This window comes from Saimiri boliviensis, chromosome 12, assembly GCF_048565385.1.
Source record: "Saimiri boliviensis isolate mSaiBol1 chromosome 12, mSaiBol1.pri, whole genome shotgun sequence".
Classification (NCBI taxonomy): domain Eukaryota; kingdom Metazoa; phylum Chordata; class Mammalia; order Primates; family Cebidae; genus Saimiri; species Saimiri boliviensis.
In genome coordinates this window covers 108,765,277-108,786,064 of record NC_133460.1, presented here as the reverse complement: position 1 = coordinate 108,786,064, position 20,788 = coordinate 108,765,277, and the positions used below count along the sequence as shown (strand labels likewise).

Below are 20,788 nucleotides of genomic sequence, written 5' to 3'. Positions count from 1 at the left end.
CCCATCCCTCCCATCTCCCCTCCCAGCCCCATCCCTCCCATTCCCCATCCCTCCCGTTCCCCATCCCTCCCGTTCCCCATCCCTCCCGTTCCCCATCCCTCCCGTTCCCCATCCCTCCCATTCCCCATCCCTCCCGTTCCCCATCCCTCCCGTTCCCCATCCGTCCCGTTCCCCATGCCCTCAGAAGACTGCTTGTTTCTTGTGCTTCTTTTTACGAATATAAGCACATAGGAATTTCAATTCTAATTTATTCTCCTTTCTTATAACAGAGGATGTAATAGCATGTGATACATACCTTGCTGCACCTTGCTTTCTTGAGTAATAAACCCTGGAGGTATTCTACTGCACAGATGTGCCCGCTTAGCCTAGCCCCCTGCAGACTCTTCCAGGCTTCTTGAGCTATGAATTTCAAGTGCATGAGTCATTTTGGACATGGGAGATGGATCTTCTTCTGCAGGGTGAATTCCCATCAGTAGGATTGCCTGGCCACAGGCCGTGTGCACTTGGCCTCTCGGAGGCTGTGCCAGGTTTCCACTGTAGGAGCCCTTCCTCCCTGCATCCCGAGGGCCATGTTCAGGGTGCTGTTTCCCCACTGCCATCTCAGTAGACACTGTTCTAACGTTGGACTTTTTCACAACCAGATAGGTAAAAAGCAGTGTCTCTGCCATTTTAGTTTGCATTTTTCTAATCACTTGAACATCTTTTTGTATCTTTAAAGGCCATTTGTGTGTCGTTTACTGTGTTTATTTCATTTGCCCTTTTAACAAAATTGTGCCATTGGTCTTTTTCTTCTCAGTTGTATATTAGATTAATTTTTGCCTGTGATATGAGTTACAAATATTTACTAGTAATTTGTTCTTTGTTTTCTGACTTTGCTTTTGACATTCTTGACCTTTATTGAGGTAGAATTCATATGCCACACAATTCACCCACTAAAGGTGTACAACTTAGTGGTCTTGAATGTTTTCACAGAGTTCTGCAGGCATCACCACATTCAATTTTAGAACATTTTTGTCAGCCCAAAAGAAAGTCCCTGCCCCTTAGCAGTCACTCTTCATCCCCTTCAGCCACCCCCACTCCCGGCCACTGGCAACCACGAAACTGCTTTCTGTCTCCATGGGTGTATTGGTGCGTTCTCACATTGCTGTAAGGAAATACATGAGACTGGGTAATTTTGAAGGAAAGAGGCTTAATTGACTCATAGTTCCACACGGCGGGGGAGGACTTAGGAAACTTAGAATGATCGGAGAAGGGGAAGAAAACACATCCTTCTTCACATGGCGGCAGGAGAGAGAAGTGCTGAACAAACGGGGAAAGGCTTTTATAAAACCATCAGATCTCATGAGAACAGCATGAAGGTAACCCCCCCGCCCCCTAGGAGTCAGTTGTCTTCGACTGCATCCCTCCCACAACCCATGGGAATTATGGGAACTACAATTCAAGATGAGATTTGGGTGGGGACACAACCAAACCGTATCAGTGGGTTTCCCTGTTCTGGACATTTCATATCAATGGATCTACACGATATGTGGCCCTTTGCGTTTGGCTTCCTTCACTTAGCATCATGCTTTCAAGGGTCGTCCACACCATAGCATGTAGCAGTATCTCTTTTCTTTTTTTGGCCAAATAATATACTGTTGTACGGCTAGACCACATTTTATGCATTCATTCACTAGTTGATAGACATTGGGCTGTTTCTACTTTTTGGATATTATGAATAATGCTGTTGTAAATGTTTATGTACAGGTTTCTGCATAGACATATGTTTTCATTTTTTAGAAGTGGAATTGCTGGGTCTGATGGTAACTCTGTGTGTAACATTTTGAGAAGGTGCCAAACTGTTTTCCACAGTGACTGCACCCTTTTACATTCCTACCAGTGCTTCTGGCATTTGTGGACATGTAAATGTTTTTATCAAATTTATTACTTCTTTTATGGCTCTGGATTTTGAGTTTTAGAAAGGCCTTTTTTTCTCAAGATGATAAAGGAAGTCTCCTGTTTTCTTCCAGTACTTTTATGGGTTATATTATACTCTTTGGTCTGTTGAGTTTATCTTGTATGTGCTGTAATAGAGTCAATCTTTTTTCTTTAGTGTAGCTGCCTGTCTCTTTTAGTACCATCTGTCGAAAATGGCATCTTTTCCTCTCTGCTTTGAGATTCTACCTTTATCATATACTAAACCGGGTCTATTTCAGAACAGTGTTTCATTGGTCTCTATAGCTATGTGTATATGCTGTTTTAATTATGGAGGCTTAAGGTGTTCTGGCATATTGTATATGGTATGGAGTAATTTAGGAGGGTTAGCTTCTCTACTGTTCTTTATAGAGTTTTCCCGACTAATCTCACTTGTTTATTTTTTCATTAAAAACTTGAAAACTAGTTTGTCTTAAGACCATGGAGATTGGGAGTGCTGTCGATATTTTAGATTGGGATCATAATAGATTTACGAATTAATTTAGGAAGAATTTGTACCTTTTTGAGGTTGAGTCTTCCTATCCGTGACACAGGATTTCTTTCTATTTGTTCAGTCTTGCTTTTCTGTTCTTTAAAGTTTTCTTTTTTCTATCGATTTTGCCAATTCTGGTAAGTTTATTCCTAGGTATTTTATCTTTTGCGTTGCTGGCGTGTCTTCCTGCTTTTGAAAGCAGGTTTTTGTTAGCAAGAGCAGTTGGATATAAGCAGAGCTCCCAGACCACCAAGAGCCGCAGGCGCAGTGAGGGGGCCTGGAGTGTGGGAAGGGGGGTGTCACACTCTCCTTGATGGTCTTCGTTTATCCCTCCGAACACTTCTGAGGCTTTGAGGCTCTTATGAGCCTCGTACACATGAGAAACTGAGGCACTAAAGTTTAATGATTTGCCAGGGTCCCTGGAGGCAATCCCCCGAGCTGGAATTCCAGCCCGCGCTCCCGCACGGAGGACCTCGGGCTTTCCTGAGCACGGCCCGGGAGTGACGAGGTCCGATTGCACGTCAAGCAGCTGTGCAGTCTGGGGCAAATCCCTTCTCCTCGCTTGGCCTCCGTCTGCTCATCTGCAAGAGTGGCTAAACCGGTTGATGATTTGCTCACCTCTCCAAGAAGGATCCCTTTTCTCCAGTGCACCCTCCATGGAAGGTGATATCTGGAACTGAGCTGTGAGCTGCTGGGGTGGAGCCCAGAGAGCCCCCGTGCCCAGGAGTCCTGTCTTTAGCACCCTTATGTGGCCTCAAGCGAGTGCCCACCAGCCCCTCTGAGGGCCTTGGACAGATCTGCTGCATCCCTAGTCCTGCTCAGAAGCCACCCCCCGGAACTGTGCGCCCTGCTGGTTGGCCCTGTTCGAGGTCTGTGGGCACAGGCTGTGCATCAGCCTCACCGCCCCCCACCCCGCCAGAGCCCTGTGTGCTTTGGAAAGGTCCCTCGACTTTCATTAGGCAAAGAATTCTCTTCACGCCAAGCTGCGAGTGAGGTGGATTCACAAGTCCTGTCCTGAGCGTGTGCTGGCTGGAATGTACACCGCAGAAACAAAATGTTTGTTTTCCAATTGTGAGAGCACGGGGAGGCCCTTTGGCATCAGCTCCCACACCTTCTGTGTTGGGGCAGGCCATCTGGGACCTGGTGCAGAAACAACATCGCCACCATGTGGCCTGTGGAGTGCCCGCAGAGAGGGGCCACAGGGTTGGCCACCATTCAGAGGACGTGTGTGGCTCTGGGCCTCCAAGGCCTGTTCCTACCCGCAGCACCCTGGGGTGTAGGCCTCAGGGCCCCAGGGCTGTGCACACGGCTGGGGTGGGCCCTTCCTTCCCATTGACCCTTTGCCCCCAGGCTGCACGATGCACCCACTGTGAGGCAGTCCATGGCATGTGGGGTGAGGGTTCCCTGCACACGTGGCAGGAAATGGGGTGCACACAGGAGCTTGGGCCTGTTTCTGGCGTGGCTGCTGCCGAGGCGGGTTTTGGTGGGAGAGAAGGAATCCGCCAGTGAAGAGGGAGACAGGGCGGGGCCGCCAGGCTGGGGCTGAGCCACGGCTGGTGCAGAGGGGGTTTCTGTGGCTGAAAGAGTTTGGCTGTAGAAGGAGCCAGAGCATGTGGGGGAGCAGTAAGGGCGGAGGGGCCCAGGCAGCAGAGCCGGAGGAAGAGGGGCCTTGGGGAAGGCCAGCCGGAGAGTGGCGGCCAGGTTCTGGCCTGCTTGGTGGGCTTGGCCTGATGAGCCGCACTCTGGTGAACTTTGCAACCTCCCCGGCCAGCTGAGTGACTTTCCAGGGCTCCGTTATGCGGAACCCTCTGTGGCCGACAGCGCGTGGGATGAGTGGGGTCCACAGAGGAGCTGCTGGAGCCCGTGCTTGCCTGCCTTGGGTCTGGCAGGGGAGATGGGAGCCTGGGCCTGTTGGCCCTTGGTCTGTCTTCAGAGGCCTGGGTTTTTAGGTGTCTGAGCTGGGGTTGGGCTGTCCCCAAGACGAACTTCTCCTTCCCCCACTCCTTCAGCCTCCGAAGGCCATAGGTCATTTTCCTTATAGTCCTTGTCCTCAGTTGGGCCCTAGGCCTCGAGTTACCAGAGGCAAGGCCACGCTGCACAAAGAATCCAGTGGGAGGGCCCCCAGGATGCACGGCGTGGGGCCCCAAGAGAGCCACTAGAGCAGGGACAGCAAGGCCAAGGGATGGCTGGAGGTGGGAGGCCATGAGAGAGCCCCAAGCTGGGTACTACCCTTCCTGAAGTGACTCAGGGTGGCCTGACCTGGCTCTGGCACCACCTGGGCCTCCCAGACCTGGAGGGGATGTCAGATTTGGGGCAAGATACCTTGTCCCCAGAAAAGGAAAAATGGTGCCTGTCCTGTGAGCCTGACCAGCCCGAGACAATGTCTCTGAAGTCTGTCCCCTGCTGTACTGGCTCCTGGAACAGGAGTGACCACAGTCTCTCTGGCATGTGGCAGGCACTCAGTACATGTTCGTTGGCCTGTGCAGAAATGAGCTGAGGAAACACTCACAGGAAGGCAGGCACTTCCCTAGGAACTGAGCAGGGCAGCCTCCCGCCCTGTAGATATTTACTGCCCTCACTGGGCCATTTGCTTCTAGAACCTGTGGTCTGGGAAGAGCCTTGCATATTCAGTGCCAAATCAGTGGTGCTCCCAGGACCCTGGAGTCCCTTCCTGCTCCTCACAACTTTATTTCCCTCATTTCAGGCCCTGGCAACCTGGCTTCCCCATCTGGGTTTTGCTGGCATTGTTGCCCTTCTTCCTGAGGGTAAGGAACAGACCACACTCAGAAGGGCTGCCTCTTGTGGGGTCCAGAGGTGGCAAGCATTTCACAAAAATGGGCTGAGCATGATACTGTACTCCACTTTTTTTTTTTTGAGAGACAGGGTTGTGCTCTGTCGCCCAGGCCAGAGTGCAGTGGTGCCCTCTCGGCTCACTGCTACCTCTGCCACCTGAGCTCAAGTGATCCTCCCTGGCATGCACCACTGTGCCAGGCTAATTTTTAGGTTTTTTGGGTAGAGATGGGGTTTTTGCCATGTTGCCCAGGCTGATCTTGAACTCCTGGGCTCAAGCGATCCACCTGCCTTGGCTTCCCAAAGTTGTGGGATGACAGGTGTGAGCCACCGTGCCTGGCTGATGCTATCCCTTTTTAAAACTGGGCACCAACAGGACCCTGGGCGAGCAGCAGACCAAATGCCCAGAGGAAGGGCCCTGCAGAGCCTGGGCAGTCAGCCCCTAGGGAAAGGTTGGCCATGCCCACGGCCTTCGAGGCATCTCTAGCACCGGCAACCTGACCCCTCTGGCCCCAGGGGGCAGGGGCAGCAGCTTCCTGTGAGAAAGAGAACAGCCTTCATGCAAAATCCAGATTTACCAAAGATGGATTACAGATAGGTCAAAAATACGCTTGCGCTTTTTTTTTCTTTTCTGAAATAGTTTTTTAAAAGCCTAGGAAACCACATGCCTCGCCGTCTTAGTTGTTTCTGTGCCAGCTTCCAGCACAAATGGGACTTAGAAAATTTCCAGGCCCTTGGCCATCGTTCTCATAGCCTGGTGTTTTCTGGATACTTGGAGAATTCCGTTCTCATGCAAGTGTCTGGGGAGGGAATGCCTCCACTCAGCCAGAGCCTGGGGCCCCCACAGCTTCCAGCAGGGCAGCTGCCAGGCCAGGCTGGGGACCAGCTCTGCTCCTGACTTGTGAGTTGGGCTTGTTGATGGCCCTTTCTTAGAGGGACTTGAGGTAGCTCCACGAAGCCATGTAACACAGAGTGCCATAAAATTGGGCTAAAAAGAGGGAGGGAGTAATGGAAGGAGGAAACGAAGCTCTGCCCGCCATGAGGAGTGGTGGCACAGGAGGGAAGTGGTCATCACTCGCCCAAGAGACGCACTCGAGCGCCTTGGGGAGACGGGCATGGCGCAGGCAGGGGCCGAGAGGAAGCCTCATGTGGGCACTGCCCTTAGGACACTGACTAACTGAGGAGAGGTGTCACCAGCCACCACTGCTCCCAGCACATGCCAGGCAGGCTGGAGCCAGCAGCTGGACTCCCCAGGGTCACAGTGGCCCGTCTCTGACCACGGCTTGACATTTCTAGAAAGAACGGTAGTACCAAGAAGTGGGCAACTATAATTACATTAACACTGGGGGTGCATTTTACCTTTGGCTTTAGATTGGGTCCCTAGGAAGCAGGGCCTGAGCTGGGGATTCTTGTGCCAGTGACAGTTAGAGGGATGCTCCCAGTAGGAGCCTTCAGGGAGGCAGGGGAAGCCCACGACTGGCAGAGGCCCAGCAAAGAGGTGGGATCAGCTCAAGTCACTTCTCAGCCTGGTGCTTGGGAAACTGTGAAGCGCGACTGGCACCTTGGTCTTGATCCTGCCCAAGGCAAGGGGCAGCTCCTGTCCCTGTATCCGTTGGTCATTGGTTGGGGGCGACCCCAAAGGGACAGGATAACCTCCTCTCCTAGGTCTCCCAGCCCAGAGTAGTTCTAGAAGGGGCAGCCATGAACTGTCAGAGCCAGCACTCGCAGCAGGGGAGAGCGCGTGCTGCCCAGGGTTTGGGACTCCAGGTGGGGCACAGGCAGCCTGGCTTTCCTCTTGGGTTCCTTGTGGTGGCCCTGTGAAGCAGCCTGGCCGGGGACAGCAGTTCCACTTCCCAGGAGGGGAAACGGGAAGTGAGGCCACTTGGTCAGCAGAGGAGCTCAGTGCCTCCAGCTGCAGAATCCAGTTCCCCTGGCTCCTCCCCAGAGCGCTCCAGGTTCAGGGCAGAGCCAGAGCCCAAGGGGTGAGAATACCCGGCCTCCTTCCGAGAAGGCAGCCAGGACAAAGGGGAGTGGCCGCTGCTCCCAGATACATCACTTGACCAGCAGCTTAGGTTAGTCTTTGTCACCAGATGCCCACTCCTGTGTGTGGGGATGTAGTCCATGAGTTCTGGGGACTCCCAGGCCCCTGGCAGCTCTCCCTAGAGAAATCCGGGGGCTGTTTCCCCTCCACTCCCCAGGCCTTGCCCTTGACAGCCCACAGTGGGTTCTGGGTCACGACTGATAAAACAGGAGGTTTAGTTCAGCTCAGGAGACGTTTCTGGAGTCCCTACTACATCTTCACCCTGCAGGCCCAGGAACAGCAGCACATGGGGCAGGGAATGAGCTTGCCGGGCTAAGGCTGGACAGGGTGAGTGGCGGTCTGCCTGGCAGCAATACAGAGCCGACATGCTGAGTCAGCGTGTTTCCTAAGGTGGGACTTTCAGCTTGTACCTAGAAGGCAAGGACCAGGCCACCTTTGTCTTTACTCCTGTGCCCAGCCAGGGACCTCCCACTCAGGAGAAAGTGTAGGAATAAATATCTGCACTGAACAGCCCTGCAGAAGAGGGGCTGTTGCTCCTAGCGGGGAAGCCCTGGGGAGGCCGGCTGGAGCAGGCTGAGCAGGAAATCCGAGCTGCGGCCGGTGGGCGTGGCCAGGGCCTCTGTCGTGGCTAGAGCTGAGGTCTAGGGGGTCTGATGGGAAAGGCCGGGGCTCCATCCCAAAGTTACCTCTCCAGCAGGCTGCAGTGGCCTAGCTTTTGCAGACTCTAGGAGTAGGTCCTGATCCATGTCCCTGACCACTGGCCTGAGGCCGTATGGACAGTTCCCACAGAGCTTTTCACCTGGGCAGGGCTGTGCCAGAGTAAGTGGCCCAGTCCAGGGATAGGGCTGGATGTCAGGAGAACGGAAGTTGGCGGGCTGAGAGGACAGCTGGTCCTGGCGCAGCAGTTTCACCCTGGAATAATGTGTTCACGTGGCACTTTGAACTTAGCCATTTTGCAGCTTTTTGCAGATGTTTGTGAGGACACACAGGCTGCCAGGCTTCCAACTGGCCGTGTAGTGTAGCTGGAGCTGCCAGGAGATGCTGGGCAGGACCTTGCCACTGGGCTGTGGAGGGCACAGGGTCGCTGCAGGGCCTGGGTGTGGCACGCTGTGGGAGTCTGCATGGGGAGGGCTCTCAAGGGATGGGGCCTGGGCAGAACACACATCGCCCATTGTGGCCGCCACATTCCTTCCTTACAGGTGAGGCCCGCCACCAGCTGGGGCAAACAGTGGGTGGTTCTTGGCCTTCTCTCACTGTGGCTGAAATGGCTGAGTTTTGAGTCAACAGCGTTCTCAAGGTGACACTGGCTTTGAAGCCAAGGAGCAGGTATATTTGAAGAATATGGGGGGCCCAGTGGCATTCTATGGTTTGCCTGTGACAAGATTCACCAGCACGTCCTTGCAGATTTTCCCTGTATCACAGCAGAAAAGGCCCAATGAGTCCAGATAGCCCTAAACACCCTGACTTGGCAGGCAGGCTGGCCGCAACCCAGAGGTGGAAGAATGGCCTGGCGTTGTGATGCCCACGTGGATTGAGTCTGCCCCTGTATTGCCTGTCTGACCTCAGCCCCTTCTGGGTCACAGTGAGGCAAAAGCCACACATCTGTGAAAGGTCCAGCTAATGGGTCCCCAGCGCCCTTGCCTGGCTGTGGCTAATGCATAATGTGGTTGACTTTGTTTGGGCAGCAGTGACAAAGATGCCTTAGACTGGGGGAACCTACATAACACAGCAATGCATTTCTCTGAGCTGGACGCTGGGAAGGCCACGATCCAGGTGCCAGCAGGCTTGGGTCTCGTGAGGGCCCACTCTTCATAGTTGGCACTTTCTCATGTCCTTGCCTGGCGGGAGAGGCACCTGCGCCCCCTCCAGTCACTGTTGTGAGCCCTAGTCCCATCCACGAAGGCCCCTGACATGACTTCATTGCCTCCCAGAGGCCCCACCTCTTCATACTTGAGCACTGAGGCTTAGCTTTCCACATAGGAATTGGGGAGGAGGCACAAATTGAGACCGTAGCACCACAATTAGTGCCCAGACCCGCATAGTCATGGTGGCGCTCAGGATAGGCACCCCTTGCCACCTGCACCTTATACCAGAGGAGGCCAGTGGGAAGCCCCAAGCAGGACTGAGAAGGCGAGCACAGTGAGTGCGCAGGCTGTGCTCCACTCCGTCGGCCCGAGAGGCCACAGAAACACACAGCCCTTCACATAACAGATTGCAGAAAACACGGGCACACGTTCGGGCGTCAGGCACACTGGTCTCAACAGACGTGGCTGGCACCCAAGGCAGTTGGCCTTAGTGCCCAGTCACCCACCTGGAACCGGTCATTATTGGCTGCTCTGGCCTCGGCTGGATGTGACTGTTTATTCCAGGCGTCCCCAAACTGCGGCCCCCTGAGGCCATTTATCCGGCCCCCCGCCGCACTTCAGGAAAGGGCACCTCTTTGATTGGTGGTCAGTGAGAGGAGCACAGTATGTGGCGGCCTTCCAACGGTCTGAGGGACAGTGAACTGGTCCCCTGTGTAGAAAGTTTGGGGACGCCTGATTTATTCTTACACACCGTGGCTTCTATACAGGCCGAGAAACAGGCTGCTCAGCCAGTGTCGGGAGAGGTGGGCCTGGCTCCCTGGGCCCCTCCTGGCCTCTCCCTAGGCCTCCTCTATCAGGGCATCCTGGCTGGGCAGAGCCTGGGACACACGGCTGAGGCCACCCAGGCTGGGCCATCTTGCCCCTGTTTTGTGCCCCCTGCTCAGTTCTCCTGTCCTGGCTCAGGTCTAGGCCAGTCAAGAGGGTGGCTGAGAAGCAGAAGGAGCCTCAGAGACCCTTTCCTCGAAACCCCACCTCACACTCAGGAGCTGCTGGCCCGTCACCCAGCCCTGGCGGGGGCAGGCAAGAATCCCGAGGCTGTGGTGCAGGGGTCGCCGTTTCCCGCCCTCTCCCATGGTGGGGAGAGCGTGCTCTGCGCACATCCTGGGCTGCGTGGAATCCCACCATGGCCCGGAGGGCGGACCTGTGGCTCCATGGGGGCAGCTGCAGGGAAGGGGCTCCCCAGCGGCCTGGGCCAGCATCTCCAGTCTCACAGGTGCTCTGCCCATCTCCCCAGTCCCTGTGCACAGCTCCTCCCAGCACCTCAGACTTTAGCTTTCTCAGTTAATCAAAAGATTGCAAGAAAAGCAAACTCATCAGAACGGCTTCCTCCATGGAGCGTTCGAGAACAATGCGCGTGCCCACGGCAGGCACATACACCTTCCTCCAGAGACAGTGCCTTTTATTTCCTGGTTGCTGAGGCTGGTCTGACAGCTTGCTGGCTGTGACAGCCGGTGGTCGCCTGTATTTCAAAGAGACACGCAAACACTGCAGCCTTTGAAAGGATCAAGCCCTCGGGACAGGTCTGTGGTCTTGGCCTTGGCCAGTGTGCGGCGAGGGAGGCGGGGGGTGCTCCAGAGCCTCGCTTTGCTCTCCCGTACCCACCCTCTGCAGGGAAGAAACCAAAGGCTGGAATCCCCCGCCCCGTGTGCAGCTCTCCCTGCGCTTCCCTCTGGGATGCGACCTCCATGCAGCAGTCTTGTTGGGGATATCCAGGGCTGGGCCGTAGGTGCCCCTCACTGTCCCAGCCTCTGTCTTGACTGACTGGATGGTGGCATCATTCTGAGGAGAAGGCTGAGTTTTGTGCTTTGCCCTGGGAGCAGGCTTTGAACCACAGTGCCCTACCCCCATTGCTGGCAGGTGACTCCAAACGGACCCAGCCTGCATATCCTTGAATTCTTGTTCGTGCTTTACCTGATGCTGGGTCAGGCCCCAGGCCGCCTCCTGCCCCAGGCCAGCCCCCACACTCAGGGAGCACTGGGTGGGCAGAAAAGCTTTTGTGCAGTCTAGTCTCTCTCTAAGGCCTCGAAGGGCCCAAAGGGCCCAGCAAGGCAGGCAAGGACCATCATGCATCTCTTATAGAAGAGGCCCCCAGCTGGTAAGCACCAGAACCGGGAGCCTGGCCCCTGCTCAGCAGACCAGACCCCCCAGTTCCCAGCACCTGTGGAGGGCACTGGGCCACTCCCTTCTAGAGACTCAGCATCTCCAGGCAAGCCTAGAACTCACGTTTCCGCCAGCTACCCGCGTGGTTCTGTTTCACACTGGGTTCAGCACCAGCTCCGCCCCTTCCACCCACATCTCCCTCTCGGGTTGTGGAGGGTGGGTAGAGCGGGCATCGTGTCACCCTGTGTGTAGTAGTACAGCCTAGCCACATCTCCTGTGAGTCAGGTCCCTTTTCACGGGGAGCGTCACAGTGCGTCCGCACATCCATGTGTTAGCCGAGGTCCCGTCTGAAAAGCACCCTTGATTTCACCACCATTGTGGGCTGGGTTACTATCATCTTTTCCATCTAACAGGAAGCTGCTGAGCTTTTACATGCATCTTAGAATGTTTTCTTAAGATAAAAATCCGAGTCGTGAAATCACCTGATCAAGGAATTGGACACATTTTTCCCAGGTCGCCCTTCCGAAGGGCTGTGCGGGAAGTGTTAGGAGTATTCCACTTCAGCTTCCCCAGAACTGGGCCTGCGTCGCACGTGTGTGCTTTGCCGAGTTAGTAGGTGAATAGTGGAACTTTGCCTGTCTTCATGAGCACAGCGCGTGCACGGGCCAGAGGTGTGTCTTCATGAGTGCGTTGCTGATGGCTCGTCCTTGCCCGGATGGGAGGAGCCCAGGACGTGAGTGGTCTCACCACAGCCTGGTTTCGGTGGTCACTTTGTGGGGTGTGCAGTCCTGGGGCTCCAGGAGGGGAGTGGCCCTCAGTAACCTGTATGTCTGCCCCTCCACAGAACTGTCAGGCCTTCAGCAGCCTCAGCTGCTTGAGCGCAGGGACGGAGGACTGCAGCCCCCAGAACCCCTTCGCCTGCCACGTCAGCACCACCAGGGCCTGGACCGCCCTGCTCTCAGCCTCTGGCCCAGGGGGCAGGACCCCCGCTGGGACCCCAGTCCCTGAGCCTCTTCCCCCTTCCTTCGACGACCACCTCGCCTGCCCGGAGGACCTGTCCTGTGAGGAGTCAGACGGCTGCGCCCTGGACGAGGATTGCGGCAGGAGAGTGGAGCCGGCCACAGCCTGGAGGGACCGTGGGGTCCCCGGGAACAGCCTCTGCTCCCTGGATGGCGAGCTGGACATCGAGCAGATAGAGAAGAACTGAGGGGCACGGGCCCAGGTAGGGCTGCGTGTGCTGGAATCCACAGCCCTCCCCCTGGGCACTAGGTAGGCCCTTGAAGGGGAGCCCAACTCTTGGGCCTGATGAAAGCTTCCTGAGCAGTGTGGGGTCCCAGAGAGGGAGCCCACCCGCTGCCTGGGGGAGAGCCTGGCCTGGCCGCGCCACACAGCTGGGTGTCAGCCTCTTGCCGGCTCCCCGAGCGTGCAGCCACCCTGTCCTCGGAACTACCACAGCCCAGGGAGCAGCTTTGGAGTCTGGGTCTTTTCTGCCTTTTTCCTCACGGGATGTCGGGCAGTCCGTTGTTCCCGGCAGAGCTGGGCACCGCTCTGGATCCCCCCGGTGGGGGCGGTCAGGGAGGACCTGGGGTGGGGGCCGGGGGCCATCTGCTGCGCCAGGGCCCTTCGTGGCCTCGCTCAGGTTCGCTTTTGGGGAGTTGGCCCCACAGCTTCTTTCACTCAGTTCTATTCTGTGCCTTCTCTCCCGGGGCTCCCTGCTTCAGGCTTGGGAAGGTTCGGGAGATGCTTCTTTCTGTAACACCAGAACCATTTGGCCTTAATTCCAAGTGTGAGAGACAGAATCCCTGGGGTACTGGACTGGCCCTCCAGAGGGTGAGCCTGTGTCTGGAGTCTCAGGCCCAAGGAGCAGCTTGGAGGGGGCTTGTTAGGGGCCTTCCACGCTGGGTGGAAGTTTGGTGGATCTGTTGGCTGAAAAGACAGACTCGCTGTGTCTCCTGCAGCATGGAGAGCCGGGCCCCGTGGTTCCGCCACCGTTGAGGCAGGTTAGCAGATGGCAGCCCTTCTCTGTGGCTGGCTGGTCACTGAGTGATCAATGTGGTTGATTCCGGTGATCATAGGGATGGCGCGATACCAGGGGGTGTCTCTTGAAAATGACCTCGGGAGACAGGAGCTGCAAGCGGGTGCACAGACGCAGGAGCTGTGCACAGTCAGGAGTGAGGGGCGTCCTCTGGCCGCTCTGCAGGGGCCCCTGCAGGATTCCAAGCACCTCCTATTTGTTCTTGAGGACTGCTGACTGTAACCAGGGTGTACCACCCACCCCAAGACAAGCCCACACCCATGTCAGCTTAGGGGGAGCCCAGTTCTGAAGGCTGTGTCTGCCATAGGCCCAGCCACGGGCACAAAGCTGGATTCATACTCCCTGCCCCACCCCTCTCCCGCCCTGGCTCCCTACCCGGGGGCCTCCGAGGAGCCTGGGCCCCTGAGAGTTTGCTCCCGGGCAGCTCCTCTCCCTGCCATGCAGACACCATCACGTGGGCTCTGCGCTATGGGAATCTGGCTTTTAGCGAACTTGGCGTCTTCCGCAGACAATAGCAATTGGGCTGGCTTAGGAACAAGTGGCTCGTTTTCCCATAAGGCTAAAAATAACTGGCGCGCTCCTTGCGTTGGCTGACATGCGTTCAAAGCACTTTCGTAGACATTTTGCTTTTGCTCGTCTTCCGTGGACGAGTGAATGCCTCGCTTCTGCAGGTCGAGTCCAGGTGGTTCTAACCCTGTTTCTCCTGAAGAGAAAGATGCTTTTCGGGAAACTTTGTTTAAACCTTCTTTTTAAACTGCATCAAAAGGGTGGTGGTTTAAATTCCAATATGTGGGTGGCGTTTCTTAAAAATCAGCTGTAAGACTCTGGCAGAAAGCCCCCAGCCCCGCGGCCCTGAGATGGTGTTGCCAGCTCAGGGTGGGTGGCACATGGGGTGTGCCAGGCGCCGGGCAGGTCCCAGAGTTGGGGAACCAGCTTGCCTCCAGTGGCTGTAACTCCTGCCAGAGGCACATCTACTTGTGACCCTGGACAGCCAAACCCATAGCTGGGGGCTCTGAGCAGACAGAGACCTCGTGCCCTGTCCCTGCCTAGGGGTCATGGAGACCACATCCTCTTAGAGCAAGTGTGGAGGAGGCCGGGCAGTTGTTGGGTGAATGTGGAGGGCACAATCCCATGCCTTGCCCCCAGAGTACCACTGGGCACAGGAGGTCCTGGCACCACACTCCTGTGTGGCCACCGAGGACACACCACCTCTAAAGCAGGCTTTCCTGTGGAACGCAGAGGCAGTAAGGGAGGCAGGCGGTGCCAGCCGAGGCTGAGGTGTGCAGCAGCCCCCAGCTCCCTTTGCTTAGGGCTGGAATGGGAGGCACAGGGTGTTAAGTGTGTGTCGTGGAGCTGGGGGGAGATGACCTGCCCTCACCCTGCATGTCACCTCCCCACTCAGGCCTGGTGGCGGGGTGGGACAAGCAATGGAGCTGACCAAGTCACAGCCACCTCCCCGCCTCCCTCAAAGCTGGTCCCATCCACCAGCAAGCTCAGCCGCAGGGTGCTTAGGCAGAAATGACCCAGCCTCCTCAGACCCCGCCTGCCTGTCCTGTGCCCACCACAGCTCCTAGCCAAGGCCCACCATGCAGCAGTCAGGGGAGAAAATGGCAGCTGTCCCTTCTGCTTAGAGAAAGAGATGGCCTTCAGCTGCTTTCATATTTGTCTTTTGACTGGAGAGAGTAGACCCCATCTATAGCTGCCACCCCATCATCCAAGCCACCACACCACCTGGAGCAGCCTGCCACCCTGCTGGCCCCGGGGCTTCTGGTCTCAGAGCTCTGGGAGAGAGGCTCGCCCAGGAGATGCCCCCCTCCCCATGTTGGTGTTCTGCAGGCAGCAGACAGCCCACCCCCACCAGCATAATGGCCCCAGCCAGGGGCAGCGGCAGAAGCCTCACTTTTGCCCACGAGCCCTGCTTCTGAGGGGAGACTGAGGAAGGGCAGGGCCAGGAGCGAGCCTTGCCAGGCCACCTCCCTGCTCTTGGGGTCCTGAAGAGTGGGCTAAGCCTGCAGGAAAGCCAGGTGGGAGGAGGGGCTTTGTGCCACACGAAACCCACTCATTGTAAAGCCACCCAACTGCCCGAGGCTGCCGTCCACCCGTGGGGCTGGGACCGCGGCCACAGCCTCGCTGTTTTCATCGCCACACCCTCTTGCCTTACTCGCGGTGGAGGCCGGAGCTGCCCTGGGCCACGGGCCCACAGGGAGCTTGTTCTGACCAGACGTACAGATTTTCATCCTCAGAAAGCCTTACGTTTCAACAGATCTTTTGTAGCCAGTTTTGTGAATTTGTACACTGAAAGAAAATTTAAAGGGGAAGTCCATATTAAGAAGAAAACCAACCCCAACTTCCAAATGGGTCTCCTGGCGTGGGGGCGTGAGTGGCCGCGCCCTAGCTGTGCTGCCTGTCTGAGCAAGCTTCCCCAGCTGCGGAACCCCTGGCCCCCCGCTGCGGGCTCAGCCTTGGTGTCACGCCCACTGCACCCCCGTTTCCGCTGATGTGCCGTCGGTGGCTGCGGGGGTGGTTGCTTGAATCATGGCCACTCTAGACGCCGGCCGGCAGGGAGGCAGCAGGCTGGCTGCGCACCGGGGCTGAGGCACCTGGCCCCACGCTGGCAACGATGCCACACCTTGCCATGTCCACGCTGTTGGTCAAACCCCTTTGTCATGCCTCTTTAAAGAGAAAAGAAGAGAAAGATTTTTTTTTTTTTTTTTAATGGCAGACCGAATGGAGATCTTTTAGCCTAGGTAGGATAGTCTGACCTTCTAGCGTAGTCTTTTTGGCAAATGATTTGTGTTTTCACGCGTGGGGAAGCTGTCCTGGAGGGTCGGACGACAGATAGCACAGAGGCTGTCTCGGGGTTCGGGAGCTTCCCGAGCTGGACGGTGTGGGTGTTGCAGAGCTTCAGGAAGTGTGGCGGGCAGAAAGCAGAGACCCGGGGCCCAGGCCTGCCGCCCCCTCGGCCTGGCCTCCGCGCACAGGCCGTGGCTTGCACTCCAGCCGCTCTAGTCTCTCAGGAATTTGCTTGTTACTTTTACTGTGTAAATAAAGCTTCCTGGTTCAGTCCCCATGTGTCTGGTGCCAGCTGTGTGGTTTCTGTTGGGTGTGGTGAACTGGCAGGTTCCCCCCTCCGCCCGCAGGAGCATTAGCTCTGGGCTGGGAGGGACACGATTGGACCCTTCTGTCCCCTCCAAGCCTTGGGGTCTGAATCGGTAAAATGGGGCTAGCAGACGTCACAGAACTGTGGAGAGGCTCAGGCGCAGGACGGTGTGGGAGCAGCCGGGGAAGGGGGAAGGCTGACCGTGGCCACTGTTATGTCATGGGAGCCTTCCAGGGCTGGGCTGTTCTGGCTCCAGCCGGAACCCCCAGGACAGCAGCGGGGTTTGTATCTCATTTGAGCTAGGAGCAGTGGAGGAGTCTGCCCTTTTGAGCACATCAGCTCAGCCTTCGTCAGTGCCAGGAGGCAGGGCCGCACTATAGGGTGCTGAGCCGTGCCCAGCCTGGCCTAGAGCCCTGAGGGGCCTGGGATGGCCCCTACCACCCCACCCACTGGGGTAGCGGAGGAGGCGCACAAAGATCAGCTCCAGGCTTCTGCCCCCGCAGCAGGCAGCACAGTGCGGACTTCTGCTGCATGAATTGCGGGGGCCCCAGAAGCACGAAGCCCAGCCCAGCGTGGCTCACTGTCCCCATGCGTGGCCCTCTGCTTTCCCCAACTCGGGAGTTGGGGTCCTTGCGGCCTGGAGGGCAGGCGTGGAGAGTTTCGGTTTCTGTAACTCAACACTTGCCCACACGATCTGCCCGTGGAAGCCTGGCCTAGAACACTTGTGAGGGCCAGGGCAGCCCCTCTGGGAATCTCGCTCCCCTCTTTTGATTTGTTTTTCCTTTTAGCAAGATCCTTAAAAAAAAAAAAAAAAAAAAGGTTTATGGACACTGAACTCAAGAAACAGGGGAAGCAGGGCCGCTGGGAGAGGTGAGCCCCTCATCCTCACTCCTGTCCCCGCGGCCCTGCTGCACCCAAGGCCCAGGGACTCACTGGTCCGAGGCTGGACGCATCGACTTCCCCAGCCCACCCTCACCCCTGCCTTGTATCTGATGGATGAGGCAGGGCAGAGGCCGGAGGGGGGCTTCTACCAAGCACAGTGCCCCTACCAGAGGGTAGGGCACAGAGTGGCTCTGGAAGAACCTCTGGCCCTTGTCAGCCCCTTGCCGACCCCCATCCCCAGATGAGGTCCCTGGCTGGGTGGCAGCTCCATTCTGCCCTGCCATGGGGCCTGGCCCTAGGCCTCACCCCAGTGCAGTGCCCAGGCCAGAAGCAGGTGCTTCTGACATGGGACACGCATGGAGTCTCCTTATCTGCACGGTGATCATAACCCTGTGGGCTCACGAGAGAATCAGTGTGAACCCCGCGGCCACCCTGGATGGCCACTCTGTCCAGTGTGCAGGGAGAGGGCCGTAGGAAAGAAGGCAGGAGGAAATGCCACAGAGACAGTGCTCAGGCTCCCGTGTGACTCTTGGTTTCTTTCTGTAGACTTTTCTGTTAAATATCCTATAATAACACATGCTGCTTATATAATGTTTAAAAAAAAAACACCCAAAAACCAAAAATCAGAACTAAATGCAGGCTGCCCCGTGTGGTCACCGCCTACACCAGGACAGTTCTGAGGGGCAGCTGGAGCTACTGGCACCACTCTGGGTCGGGAGGCAGACTCCAGAGCACCTGCCCGAGAGCTGTGCCACACTCGTCCGTCCCACCTTGTCCCCACCTGTGCCCTGAGTGAACATACAGGAGCCTTGCCAGCTGCTGGACGGCCCCGCTGAGAGGGGCAGGAACCACCACCCAGCAGGACAGGCCCAGGACGGTGGCTCCAGGTCAGGCCTCAGCCTTTCCAAGGGCTCAAGCTGAACGGAAGGAGAAAAGAACTGAAGTCAGCTGCCCAGGGGCGCTCACATCTGATGTGGACGCCTCTGCCTCACTTGGCCCAGTTCCCAGCCTCATGTCAGCGAGATGAGGACATGGACATTCCCTCCTCGTCCCAGAGCTCCCCCCACCCCCACCTTTTTTTTTTTTTGAGACCAAGTGTCGCTCTGTTGCTCAGGCTGGAGTGCAGTGGTGCAATCTTGGCTCACTGCAACCTCTGCCTCTTGGGTTTAAGCGATTCTCCTGCCTCAGCTTGTTAGTAGCTGGGATTACAGGCGCCCGCCACCATGCCTGGCTAACTTTTTTGGTGTTTTTTTTAGTAGAGACAGGATTTTGCCATTTGGCCAGGCTGGTCTCGAACTCCTGACCTCAAGTGATCCACCTGCCTCAGCCTCCCAAAGTGCTGGGATTACAGAAGAGAGCCACTGTGCCCAGCCCACAGCCGAGTCCTGACAGGCATTTGAGGAAGTGGCATTCGCTGGCCTCGGTCCTCCGCCTGGCACCACGTGCTGTCTTCTGTGGTTGGGGTTTGGTTGGGATGGAGACTGTGCCCCTGTTCCTGGTCCGCTTGGTCTCTTTGCCAGTCTGAGTCCTGGGGTTGCTGAACAGGGAGGAGGAAGTCTGGGGGGGTGGGGCCATTCTGCCACCCGCCAGGTAGCTGCGATGGGAAGAGATGGGGTTCCTGTGACGGCGCTTGGGACTCTTAACTCCTGAGACGACCAGATCTCTCGTCAGACTGAGCCACTTGCAGTGTTCGTAAGCAGCACACTGAGCTGGGCTCAGTACTGTGTGGGCCCTAGAGCTGGAAGGGGTGAGGGTGGGTGAGGCCCCGGAGAGGGGTGCTGCTCTCTGCCCCCCTCCATTCCCCACCCTGCTGCTACTCTCAGTGGTTGGGCCTGGCAGCTCGGGAGTCTGGGAGGCTAACTTGGGGCCTTGGTAGGAAAGGCTCTTGGGAGCCCCCCTGGCCTGTGGCCCTGGGTGTTGAGAGTCTTTTCACAGCGGTTCATACACGTGCCGAACTCGGCCTTAGCCCACAGCCAGCCCCGAGCTGCAGCTCCACATGCGGCCGGCGGCTGCACACCGCCTCTGCCAGGGCCCGGGCCCCCTCCACATGCTGGAAATGGCCAGACTGCTGGAAGGACCCTCACTTCTGGGCAGCACCAAACCCTGAAAAGCATCAGGGCACGCCTTATCAGCTCCAGCCAGGGGACAGGCACCCTGTGGGGTCAGGAAGTGCCTGCTAAGGAAGTGAATCCCCGTATTTTGTAGACATGGTAGTAGTAGGGGTTACAAGACCACCGCTGGTGGGGCTGGACCTCACCCCTCAGAAGAGCCCATCTCTAGAGCGAGGACACCGGTGTCCTGGCCCAGCCAGAAAGTCAGCCACAGGGGTCACCACAGCCCGAGGGAGGATTCCAGGCAAGCGTGGGAAGCAGCACTGCTGAAGGTGCTCAGAAGGGCCTGGGAGGCGGGGCTGGACCTTCCTGCCAGTCGCAGCCCCGCCCGTCACTAACTGTTGGCCTCAGCGAGTCCCTCGCTCACTGCACCCCAGGCTCCAGACCTGTGCAATGGGAAGAATGACAGCATCCGCTTCACTGAGCCCACCGCAGCCCAGAGGGTGGCATGCTCCCTGCCCAGACAGAGTAGGGGTCGGCACCCCACTCCCTGGGCAGCCACTAGAAAGAGGAGGCCTCAGCTTGAACTTCCTCCAGAGGGGTCGCTGTCTTGGTTGGAAGCTTCCCCATGAAACATAAAAGGAGAAAACAACTAAAGACCCACAAACGAACCCAACAGTAGGCGCAGCCCCTCCAGGCCGCCACCGAACTGCAGCCGCCACCTGAATGTCCTGTGTGGTCTCCTAAGGAGCTGTAATCGGGGACTCCATCGAGGGGCCAGCCATCTCCGTGTTCTCAACGAAGGGGCCAAATGGCCCTCCCTCAGATCCAGTAAGTAACACTGGCCCGGCTGGTGGCCTCTCGTTTTGATGAAAAGACTGTCACCGTTTCCCCTGATTCTGACTGAACGGTGGCCGGTCTTCTTAACGCTGCCCTCGCCCCCACTCGGGTCCCACACTTTCTCATTGTCTGTCTTCATGTAATGGAAATCCTGTTACGGGGACCCCTGGCTTCGCTCAGAAGCAGCGGTCTCCCAAGGGTTAGCAGTCGCTTCTGAACTGATTTGGGGAGAATTGGAGCAGTCGAGTTTCCTGCTCAGCTGACGGATTCTGAAACCTGAAACTTGCTCCCGGGAGTCCTGTGGGAAGGCCTCTGTGCCCTTGGTCGGGAGAGCAAAGCTCATCACCAGCCACCACCAGGCTGCAGGCTGCTCCGTTAGGAAGGGCAGCGCCAAAGTTTGCCCTGGACTACCTTGTTCCAGATGGGGCCAAGAGCAGCTCCCTGGCCCCTCTGGGCCTCAGTTTCCCCATCTGCTAAGTGAAGGGGTTGGAGCAGGCAAGGTGTGTCAGGACTTTTGTCCCTTGCCCCTCTGATATTCAGTGGCTCAAGCATAAGGCAGGACAGGGACAGTGGCCTAGACCCTGCTGGTGGCCTCCCCCATCTGGTTCTTTCTAGCAGTCAAAGCCTGAGTCAGAGGC

The 20,788-nt window shown here is 57.0% G+C and overlaps 1 protein-coding gene across 6 annotated transcripts in view; it reads left to right on the top strand.

Annotated features, from left to right (window-relative positions):
- The window catches only part of FAM53B (family with sequence similarity 53 member B), a 119,872-nt gene extending 103,523 nt beyond the window's left edge, over positions 1–16,349 (top strand). For all 6 annotated transcript variants that reach the window (XM_039465025.2, XM_039465023.2, XM_074383053.1 and 3 more), the window contains one exon: positions 12,087–16,349. In XM_039465025.2, the coding sequence (XP_039320959.1) occupies positions 12,087–12,449 (363 nt within the window). In that variant the 3' untranslated portion in view covers positions 12,450–16,349. The remainder of the gene's footprint in view (positions 1–12,086) is intronic.
- Positions 16,350–20,788: the final 4,439 nt, after the last annotated feature.